At 40.4% G+C, this 11,033-nt stretch overlaps 2 protein-coding genes across 2 annotated transcripts; both read left to right on the top strand.

Moving 5' to 3' along the window:
- Nucleotides 1-307: 307 nt before the first annotated feature.
- pkia (cAMP-dependent protein kinase inhibitor alpha) lies at nucleotides 308-3,634 on the top strand. Its single transcript, XM_037276727.1, has 3 exons — nucleotides 308-575; nucleotides 1,381-1,571; nucleotides 1,750-3,634. The coding sequence occupies exons 2-3, from the start codon at nucleotides 1,409-1,411 to the stop codon at nucleotides 1,821-1,823; spliced, it is 237 nt and encodes a 78-aa protein (XP_037132622.1). The 5' UTR covers nucleotides 308-575; nucleotides 1,381-1,408; the 3' UTR covers nucleotides 1,824-3,634.
- A 1,131-nt stretch (nucleotides 3,635-4,765) lies between these two features.
- urod (uroporphyrinogen decarboxylase) lies at nucleotides 4,766-8,303 on the top strand. The gene is made up of 10 exons (XM_037276666.1): nucleotides 4,766-4,936; nucleotides 5,527-5,639; nucleotides 5,736-5,815; nucleotides 5,955-6,017; nucleotides 6,081-6,278; nucleotides 6,355-6,516; nucleotides 6,723-6,857; nucleotides 7,035-7,135; nucleotides 7,846-7,912; nucleotides 8,037-8,303. The coding sequence occupies exons 1-10, from the start codon at nucleotides 4,914-4,916 to the stop codon at nucleotides 8,199-8,201; spliced, it is 1,107 nt and encodes a 368-aa protein (XP_037132561.1). The 5' UTR covers nucleotides 4,766-4,913; the 3' UTR covers nucleotides 8,202-8,303.
- The last annotated feature ends 2,730 nt before the right edge of the window (nucleotides 8,304-11,033 follow it).

The following is an 11,033-nucleotide window of genomic DNA, read 5'->3' as shown; positions in this document are numbered from 1 at the left end:
ATTTAGTCATTCGTAATCGCAACAGCTCCGTCTTGTGGTTTTGTAATGTATTTCACAATCGCGACATACAGCGCCGTAGATTATTTGATTGTCTAAATTATTACATTAATCATACGCGTAAATCGTTGTAATCTTCCTCTGGTTTCTATCCGACTTTGTTTTTAAATCGATTTTTTTTTTTTTTTTTTATACGAGGGTACAGTGAATGCAGCGTCAGTCTTTTCTCCGAGCCTCCTCTCATCTTTGTGCATGTCATCCAATCAGCGCTCAGATTCGGCGTACGGGCAGCTCATTGGCTGAGAAGGAGGAAAACGCAAAGACCGTGGACTGGCTACTTTGCAGGCATCATCTTCTGGAGCTAATAGGTTTAATATTTTGTTGTGATTTCCTTTTTTTCCAGGCGTTTGTATAGTTACAGTTAGTAGTAGATATTATATTCCTTTGGATGTTGGTTGAATACAGTGTTTTTTCCTTTTTGTATTTCTAGACGTTTGCACATGATGTCGGGCCTGTGGTGCTGCTCAACCACTGAATTCGCCCTCTTACTGTGCTACTGAGGTGTTGCGAGTCTCAAGGTAAGTGAGTAATGAGAGATTGCATGGGACACAATAAGATGACGTCATGGTGCATTGGGAGTGTTATTAAAATGCACTCGGATGAAGTCACACTTTGGACAGCGCATGAATAAAATAAGAGCTGCTGTAAATCACAACCACGCAGGATCAGTTCAGTTTTCGGCACATTTGACGAAATTATTTGACAAACATTCATACCTATAGTGCACTAGTTTTAGCATTCTACCATAGACTAATTAACTCAACTTGGAGCAAAGAATTGTTCTTTTGCTATGGTTAGATATGTAGATATGCTGAGGAATTTTTTTTGTCTTTGAGAGGTTCATGCTTTAGACCAGGGGTGTCAAACTCATTTTTTTCACGGGCCGCATTGCAATCATAGCTTCTTTCGGAGGGCCATTATGACTGTCAACCCAAATAAATGTACGAGCACCTCACATTATATACAGTAAAAGCTACAAAACAAATTGACAAATAACTCATTTTCAAATCAGATGAGTAAAAACGGGTCAAATATTTAAAAAAAAGATATTAAAAGTGAAGACAATTTGCAATTCTAGTAATGACACACGAATTTGATGCACTATTTGTCCTTGCGGGCCACATAAAATGTGGCGGGCTGTATCTGGCCCCCGGGCCTTGAGTTTGACACCTGCGCTTTAGACTTTAAGGTACAGTATCTGATGTTTTATATATAAAAAATTTTTTTTCGGAAAGTCACAATGCTGGTAACCATTTGAGGTGAACATCTATTGAATATCAAAATTGCCTGTATGGAATCACCGCACAACCGCTCTCCTTGTAGGTGTTGCTGTCTGAATGATGATTACGCGATGTCTGATGTTGAAGTCACGTACGCCGACTTCATTGCATCTGGCAGGACTGGGCGTAGGAACGCCCTGCATGACATCCTGCACAGTCCCACTGACCCTGAAGGCCGAGAGCTCTCTCTTACTCTGTCCCTATCCCAGCTTCACATTAATGCAGGAGGGGGAGGTAAACTACCATCAGCTATTGTACTAGTAGCATTTATGGTATTCAAAGTTTTTGAACTGCCAATTTAATCCTAATACTGAGAATTAGGACTACAGATCAAATTCACATGAAACTGCTGCCTTTTGAAGATACATTTTGATTTAGACCGAGATAATAATAAAACTTCCTCTACTCTCAGATGCAAATGACTCCGATGACACTCAAAGCTCATCCTCCTCGGCTCAAAGAGAGGCGGCGCAGAAGAACAGCTAACTGGACGCAGAAGATTGCTGGATTGATTCCTGGCCCTGTTGGTTCCAAATGTTTTCTTCACGCCTGACAGGTAGCTGGAGGTTAACTGAATATTGATGCCTTTGCATTACCTACTGAGACTAGTTAGTAGCAAGTCAATCTAAACTCTAAAGTCCAGTATGGAGGCAATGAACTGGAATTTGCACTTTGCTCTCATGTCTTCTGTGCACGTTAACTACAGACCTTGAGGTGTGTGCTTTAGAGTTCAAGTGAAATGAGATGAAGTTGGTGTGCAAATGCTTTTTTTCCCCCCATCATTTAATGAATTAAGTGCAGTGCTAAAAACACTGATGGGGGTGAATGGAAAAGAGAATCTCTGTTACTTTTGTTGTTGTGCAAGCAATTTGTGAGCCCACTGAGACGTGCTAATGTAATGGGTCGCAGTGGAGCTAGCATGTGTATAGAGGTAGCGATGCAGATGGGGATTATATTGCCAGTTAATGGCTCGTGCTTCCTTGAAATGGACACTACTGTAGAGAAAATTAGACTGGCTGTAAGCAGGACTGGAAACACCGCAAAGAAACATTGGGCTTTGAATACTTGCCCATTTTTATGAGACTAAATTGAGCTGTCATATAGTCTCATTTATGTCATATCAAATAACACTCAAACCATTTAAAATATAAATCATCTCAAGTGAAACATCCCATCCCAAAGAAGAGCCAAGATAAGATCATCTAGAAAACTGTTAAATGTGTCAAATGTGTCTTGAAAATGTCATGCAAATGTATTGCACTAAATAACGAAATGCAACTGTACTATATTTAGGCAGTGATTCTTTTGCATACCACTAGAGGGAGCCCACGCACCACCAGTGGTACTAGTACAGCATTGAGAATCACTGCTATGTATTTAATCACAAATTTTGATGGTGTACTATGTTGGACCAGATGCCACCAAACTGTGCTCACATTTCTCACTTATTACACACAACCTTAACGAACCATCTCACTTGCCACCACTTGTGGAAATGTTGATACCATCGAACCTGTGAGGTAAATACGGTCCAGCCAGTAGCTAGGTAAACCTAATTTAAGTTATTTTTCACTCCTCTTAAAATGTTTGCGCTTTAGCTGTTTGCTTGTAACTTGTAATTTACACCTATCTCTCCAAAGGTTTTGTGTGTGTTTTATACTATTTATTTTCATTTTACACCCAAATAGTAGATGTGGACCATGAAATATAAATACTGTATATTATTACAAAATTAATTGTTGGCTTCTTGCCTTTTTACCACAGACAACAGTATCAATTGTCTCTTCTAACTTTTGGCAAACACTGAAATAAGTGCATTTCTCAAAACACGGACCTATTTTTTTTTCATGTAGATAATTATGCAATATTGTGTGGAGCTTCCAGTAAGTATGCCAAGTTTGGTGAAAGTGTCAATTCTTACACAGAGGCACACTTTATTCCTGATTACTATGCGTGGTAATGGATACATCCCATAATCGACTTAAAAAAAAAAAAAAAAGCATTGTGCATGTACAGCAGTTTTGAAAGTGTTAGATTTAAGAGTGTTTACTGTCCAGGTTTACAAACTATACTTTCCTCTTTGTGTGAACATGTATGCGTTTATATGACACTCCTCCAATCAGGTTATTTGTGAACTACCATGTGACCATAGTGACGACACTGTAAATCCAACTATTTATTAATCAGCTTGTAGGAATGTGAGGTGCATGAGTTTGATAAATGTCTTAACTGTGTACTGTCTGTGACCTTTTTTCTACTCTTCGTGCCAAAGTAAAATAAATGACTGATGGCTTTGACATTTGACTGTGTTGCTTCCCATCAATACATTTGACAGTATTAAAATCATGACAAAGCTAATTGCAAATAATTCCATTTTATATTCATTAATAACATAGTAAAATCTTTCACCTGCATTATTTAGGTCAGTGGTGTCCAAACGTTTTGCAAAGAGGGCCAGATTTGGTGAGATGAAAATGGGGCCAACCATTCAGACCATTCCTCGAACCATTACCATTGTAAATTAACTTGTAAATATGCAACTATATCCTTTGCTGTCTGCATATAGGTAATTGCAAATTAGAATTTATTGTCAATTGTATTACTAGATTTTTAATCCAGATTAAATAAATCTCCGTTTTATCTTTTTAACTGGGATCAATATGAGTGTGCGGCGCGGACGTGCATTAGTGTAGTTAGTAGTAAGTAAACAGCGCTCTCACCAGTCGTCCGTGGGTTATTTTGCTTTTCCCTGTGCAGCGTCTCTGAGTTTAGCGTCCTCTTAATCCTTGGTGTGCAGACATTTGATTGAGGAAATGTTTGGATCACGGATTATCTCGCAAAAGGACACCTGTGTGCGCGTGAACTGGGAAGGGGCAGGTGAGAACGCGCTCGCGCCCGATCATGAGCGCTCGCTCATGTGCGCGTTCCCGTTCGTACGCGCTTCATTTCGGTGGCGCGCAGGTCCCTGCGACAGTGCCAGTGGGCCGCATATTATTGATTTTTGATATATTATTGATTTGACTTTGGGGCGGTCTAAATTTCGACACTGTCCGGATTTGGCCCGCGGGCCAGAATTTGGGCATTGTGCTGTATTCATTGATCCATCAAATTTGTGATCCGGTGATTTGTCTGCTTTTTGTCTTGGGTAGCAGAATTATGTCAGCCTCCTGTAAAATGAGGCGCGACCAATGACCCATACTTAATTAGTCATTACTAGACCTCCAATTACAAATATAAAAAAAAATGCAGGTTGGTGTATTGCAGTTCACAGGGCATATACATCCACACTCTCTCTATAAACAATTTTAGACTCTTGAAATTATACATACATTCATGTTTTTGGAATGTGGGAGAAAACCAGGAAATTCAAATACATTTCGACCATTTTAGAATGTCTTCTTTTATTTTGAAATGTTTGACGTTTCTGCTGTCGTCACGTGAGTCCAAGATGGCCGCGCCCTGCGAGTGACAGTTGCTACGGGAGTCTGCCCGAGTAAAAGTGTTAGTAGAGGTGGTGCATGTCCCAGCAGACGTCTTCCAAATCAAAAAGCTTGTCTGTTCCACAGCTTGGCCGACATGAGCAAGGGTGAACTAATACTGTGAGTAGTCCTCTTGGTATTGTACTGTTACTACGGTGACGCTAGCCTGTTACATTAGCTGTTATGAAAACAAGCCCTCTCACATTGTTATGAAAGCATGACTTGGCAGGTCTATATTTGAAAAGATTGTCAAAAGTAATGACATTTAGAGTTGTAGGTGCCATTCATTACCAATGATTATATTTTTCAAATATGTCTTTAACCTTGTAATAATTGTAGTTATCAGTGTAATTAGAGAACTGTATATTCTTAATGTGTATTGTCTCAAACATATTTATTTGGCCAAAAACAGGTGACAGCAATGCAATTTAATAGCATGGTTCCCCATATTTAATTTAAATGTGGGATTTGGGGACTCTTTATATTACACTGCCTTTTATTCAACTGTCTCAATGGTGCTGGGCTTTGATAAGATGCACGCTAGTCTTATCTGACCTCGCCACCACTGGGGAGTGGGACAGCATCGTTTAGATAACAGAACTTCACTGGCAGACATTAACAGAGACTGGCTAAAAATCCTCATATTGTCAAAAAGTCATTTTATGCTATTTATATGTTTTGTACCTGAGACATTCTTATGTTCCCTCTAGCCCTAAAGACTTTCCTCAACTCCAGAATGACACATTCCTACGAGCAGCTCGAGGTGAACAAACCGAGCATGTCCCCGTCTGGTGTATGAGACAGGCTGGAAGATACTTACCAGGTACTGGGAGCTCTTTGCTGGTCTATTAAACTAACCAGACAACTGGTTAACTGTCCAGCATCCATTGGGATTAATAACATCTTGTCACATGTGCAGAGTTTCGTGAGTTCAGGGCAGGGAAGGACTTTTTTGAAACATGCCGCTCGCCAGAGGCCTGCTGCGAGCTTACGTTGCAGGTATGGCATTGACGTTTGCTTTATGACATGACAGCTTTCAAGTTTCACTTCAAAATATCTTATTCATGAACAAATGATACTTTTGATATTATTATTGTTATCATTTAGATGTGATTGTTTTCACTTTTCTCTGTTTTAGCCTCTGAGGCGTTTTCCATTCGATGCTGCAATCATCTTTTCGGACATCCTCGTTGTACCACAGGTGAGCTTTAACCAATACTGTAGATTTGATTGTTGATCACGATTCTTCCCTTGCTCCCTTCAGGCACTGGGTATGGATGTCCAGATGGTGCCAGGTAAAGGTCCTACATTCCCAGAGCCCCTGAAGGAGCCAGAAGACCTGCAGCGTCTGCGTGTGAAAGTGGACGTAGCCAAAGAACTGGGTTACGTTTTCCAAGCCATCTCGCTGACCAGACACAAGATTGAGGGCAAAGTGCCGCTTATAGGATTCACCGGAGCGCCGGTGAGGTTCCGAGAGCAATCAGGAAGTGTTGAATTTTGTCCATTTCGCTCCTTAACCATTTGCGTTCCCTTAACAGTGGACGCTCATGTCTTATATGATAGAAGGCGGCGGTTCCAACACTCACTCAAAGGCAAAGCGTTGGCTGTACCGACATCCTGAGGCCAGCCACATGCTGCTGAAGATGCTCACGGATGTCATAGTCGAATACCTGCTGGGTCAGGTTGCAGCTGGAGCCCAGGTCAGACTTCCTACAGATACAATATGATGATTGTCAGTGGAAAATATCAAATCGTCCCAAAATATAATTTGTAGTGTGGTCACTAAACAAACAATTTATTGGGCTTCGACGACATAATATACTGTTTTATTGTTTAGTGTGCGATACAACTGTACTGCATCATAATATTTGGATTGTATGAAAAAGTCTCACCTCTCATTGTCCAGGCTCTGCAGGTGTTCGAGTCCCACGCCGGCATCTTGGGACCGGTGGAGTTTCAAACGTTCTCTCTACCTTATCTTCATGACATTGCTCGCCGCGTCAAAGAGAAACTCAAGGAGGCGCGACAGGAAGTTCCCATGGTAAGAGAGAGAAAAACACACACCTGCGCACGCACACTACTTTATTTCCCGAGACTTCATTTACCCATGTCATTACTTTTCTTAGCCAGTAGATGGCAGCACTGCACCAATAATTTGCCTTAATGTTTCTCAAAATTTATCAGTATTAACTCTGTGTGTGCATGTGTGTTTGAACAGATCGTTTTTGCGAAGGACGCACATTACGCTCTCGAATCTCTGTCTCAGTCTCATTACGAAGTGGTCGGGCTTGACTGGACCATTGACCCACGCTCAGCACGGTAATACACGCACACGCATGCACACGGGATACGGGCATACGTAGATATTTTACACTGAGCATGTGCAAGTGATAAGAGGTCGCTCGAGTGCTGCAATGGGATGGATTACATTCTGCAAGCGAGGTACCAGGTACGCACACGTGTATTTTGACGCAAACGACTTGGACAAAAATTCCAATAGTGTTGGTCCACTCTCTAAATGGGAAGGGACAAACATGCAGTGAAAAAAAACAATAAACTGAAGACAGTTTCACACGGTTTTTGTTCAACATAATGGCAAGCCAGACATCATTAGAGAGCATTTGAAGGCTTCAAACCTTAAGCACCTCTTCAGTTCCTTCCTTGTAAACGTCAGCCAAGAGTTTCACAACTTTGAAAGCACAAGTTGCTCACTTTGTAAGGTCAGGTAGAAAAGTAGGCACAGTTGTTTTCAAAATGTATGACACAAGTTACTTGGAACATTGCATGGGTCATACAAAGAAGGGGAGTTTCTCAAAACATGCAGAGGAGTGCTATAGGGACTGAGGGGACAGGATTTATCTTGTTACCATGATGACCAGGGGTGGCACAAAAGAAAAAAAATCCCAAATATGTCCCCTTTAAAAAGATGCATTTGTAAGTAAGAGAAGATTTGGTTGAATTCTTTGAAACGTCTGGTATATTTGCATTTGAATGAGGTACACTAAGCGTGTGTCCTTTTTCCAATTCAGTGAGCGGACAGGAGGAAAGGTTAGCCTTCAGGGAAACATGGACCCATGTGCGCTTTATGCTCCCAAGGTAAGAAATAAACCCGCCTTTGGAACAGGTTTGCATGGTCTTTTGTGGGTGCATTTGTGTGAGGAATATTAAATAACAAAGAGAAACATTTATTTGAGACCACACCCCCCTTGCTTTTTTACAGGAACGCATTTCAGAAATTGTGAAGCACATGCTGGAAGGTTTCGGCACCAGAGGCTATATCGCCAATCTGGGCCACGGTCTTTATCCCGATATGGATCCAGAGAATGTGGGTGCTTTCGTGGAGGCTGTGCACCAACACTCAAAACAAATGGTCAAACAAATGTAGACAGGGATTGGAAAAAGATCATCAAGAATGTAAAATGTTGGATTAATGTTCTTTTGTAAGAATCCTAAATAAATAAACAGGGAAATGGTGATTGAATTTGAATTGGTCATGTGACTTGACACAGTTTCATTGAATTTCCCTTCATACACAATGGATTTGAAATTAAACAATCAATTGTAAACCTGTAGCGTCATATACAAGGTTTTTCAAATATATGTACTATTTTGGATTTAAAGAGATTATTTTTATTGCCTCAGTAGTTTGGACAGTGTACACTATATAATCGTTCATGACTCTTAAGACTATATATTGGGGGTGAAGGAGAAAACATAAAACCACTTTGTCCAACCACTTGAACATTATGCACTTCTCAAAAACAGAATATGTACATAAAATCACTCTCTCCACTCAACGTAGCTTTTAAGTATCAACAAATGGCTTTCTAAGACAAGATTCTCTATTAATCTCAAATGTATCAATCCGGTGGGAGTGGATTATGTTTTGGGATTTTGAATGGGAATGACCCCATTCCCGCAAGTATGTGTACATGACAAACACATTCATATTGAAAGACGACATTACTATTAATGGTGCAATGGTACACTTCCAAGTACCCTGAAGAGCTGCAGAAATACAAGTAGAGATAAAGCTTTAAGCTGTAACAGATTCAATCAAAGCGCATCATCTTAAAAGCAGCTTTGGTGTAAAATGCAGGGTTGGCCAAATAGTTCCAGGAGGGGAATTGTCTCTGTAGAATCAGTTTTATGGGGTGTGTGTGTGTGAAGAGGGGAGCAAACAGATTATTTTCTTACTGTACAGGAATGTATGATTATGTTCTGAATGTATTTGTTGACTCTCCGAGCTACTCATATGCATATATAGCTAAGCCTTATGTGTATATGTTTGACTGTACTGTTGTGATTTTTAGAATGGAATTTTGAATTTCAACTTGGTAGGATCAAAGCAGCAAGACACAATGTAGCCATATTTGACGTAAACAATTATTTACTGTAATGTGGTTAAGCGGCGTTGAAAATGAATGGAGGGATGGATGGGCCAAACAAAAGATGCTTGGAAAAAAATGTGAATGAAATATCAATGTAATCAGGATAGAGCGAGGTGTTTTATAGGAGGAATTACAAAACAAGATCACATAATCCCAAATAGTGTTTTTTTTTTCTCAGTGAGGCAGCAGCTGATAACACCACCACATAAGCAGATTCCATTAAATCCGGTTGTTGTTTCCAGTTGTTGTTGTGTTGGAATGCAAACTCCAAATACTCATGGGAATTGTATTTTAAGACTGAAGGAATTCTTTTCGACATTTTTTGTATGAATGCCAATGCGCCAATTCCTTCCTGCACTGTTTGCAGTTCACTTCCCGCCATATAGATGAAAAATAGATGACATTTTTGTGCTTTTTTGGGGGGGGGGGGGGGGGGGCATGGAATTATGGGTGGACAAAATGCTTATTTGTGGGTTTAACCATCATGAACAACTGTATACAATACAGATAGATGAAAAACAGACAGACACACACACACACGCACACACACACACACACAGATTAAAGCATCTGAATTCATCACCATGTGGATGGAGAAGTGATTCTTGCTTAAATGAAGGTGGCCTTTCATCGCTTGCTTTTGTGTCGCTTGAGTACCATAAGCACATCACACACACTGGCTTTTGTTGTGGCCGCTTTTGTGTTATAGCAGAGACACTCGGACAAAAACTGTGGCTGATTGTCAGGTAAGAGAGAGAAACAGCTTGGGGTGTGTGTGTCAGTGGGTCAGCAGGGAACAAAGTGTGTATGGAAAAGAGACACATTTAAAAATGAATTGCTGCTCTTTAGAAATGAAAATCAATTTCTACATGCAGGTCGCCCTTAAAGGCTTTGCCCGGATAATAATTTGTATACAGTGTGTTCATACTATCTCCAGTATGTTATGTGTATTGGTGCTTGCCCGTTTGGACTTTTCTGTTCATAATTACCACAAATACTACAATACAATGACATCTGGATCGAATGATGTGTCTGTGCAGCTAATGTACACATTTGAGGGAGGGCCAGGCCCCATCGCCCCGAGAATCCAATCTGCCTGAAGAGACAGCAGGCTGTACATCATGTTCCATAGATGGACACTATCAGTGTTTTATCAGCAACCACCCCCAAACACACACGCATCCACCCAAGTGCACACACAACCCACTTTGTATGTATAGAGTACAGTACATGTGTAATTTGACAGCTTTGTGTTGGAAGTGCTGCCTCCATAAGTGAAAATGTGATCGACAGTACCGTATTTTCTGGACTATAAGGCGCACCTATAAACCTAAAATTTTCTCAAAAGCTGACTTATAGTCCGGTGCGCCTTATATAAGGACTAAATTCCTAAATTTAAACTGGCCCGAAGCATTGTGTCATGAAATCAATCATAAGTGGCCCGCTGAAAACTACGAATCATGAATCAAAACGACTATGGATCATTATTTTGTGATTATAAAGTAATTTGTTGCATCTGAAGTTGAAATAAAAAAGATAAAATGGAGAATGATTTGATTTGGATTAAAAATCTGACATGATGCATTAATGGTGCGCCTTATAGTCCGGTGCGCCTTATATAAGGACAAAGTTTGAAAATGGGCCATTCATTGAAGGTGCGCCTTATAGTCCGGTATGCTTTATCGTCCGGAAAATACGGTAATCTGTATGGCGATTGCTCAATGAAGTTTGCTGCAGCTGTACTGTGTAGCAACATTAGCCAGTGATGGCAAAAAGTCATTCGATTTGTTGCTCATTTTGGTGTGGGCTGTTATAATTGATGTGTG

Source organism: Syngnathus acus, chromosome 17 (genome assembly GCF_901709675.1).
Source record: "Syngnathus acus chromosome 17, fSynAcu1.2, whole genome shotgun sequence".
Classification (NCBI taxonomy): domain Eukaryota; kingdom Metazoa; phylum Chordata; class Actinopteri; order Syngnathiformes; family Syngnathidae; genus Syngnathus; species Syngnathus acus.
This window is presented reverse-complemented; position numbering and strand designations above follow the sequence as displayed.

What these genes read in the sequence shown, in the direction of transcription:
- pkia (XM_037276727.1), top strand. Translation starts at nt 1,409, where the DNA reads ATGTCTGATGTTGAAGTCACGTACGCCGACTTCATTGCATCTGGCAGG. An exon ending in CATTAATGCAGGAGGGGGAG is followed by an intron (nt 1,572 to 1,749) that starts GTAAACTACCAT and finishes CTCTACTCTCAG; the next exon opens with ATGCAAATGACTCCGATGAC.
- urod (XM_037276666.1), top strand. Translation starts at nt 4,914, where the DNA reads ATGAGCAAGGGTGAACTAATACT. An exon ending in GGCTGGAAGATACTTACCAG is followed by an intron (nt 5,640 to 5,735) that starts GTACTGGGAGCT and finishes TCACATGTGCAG; the next exon opens with AGTTTCGTGAGTTCAGGGCA. An exon ending in GTGCGCTTTATGCTCCCAAG is followed by an intron (nt 7,913 to 8,036) that starts GTAAGAAATAAA and finishes GCTTTTTTACAG; the next exon opens with GAACGCATTTCAGAAATTGT.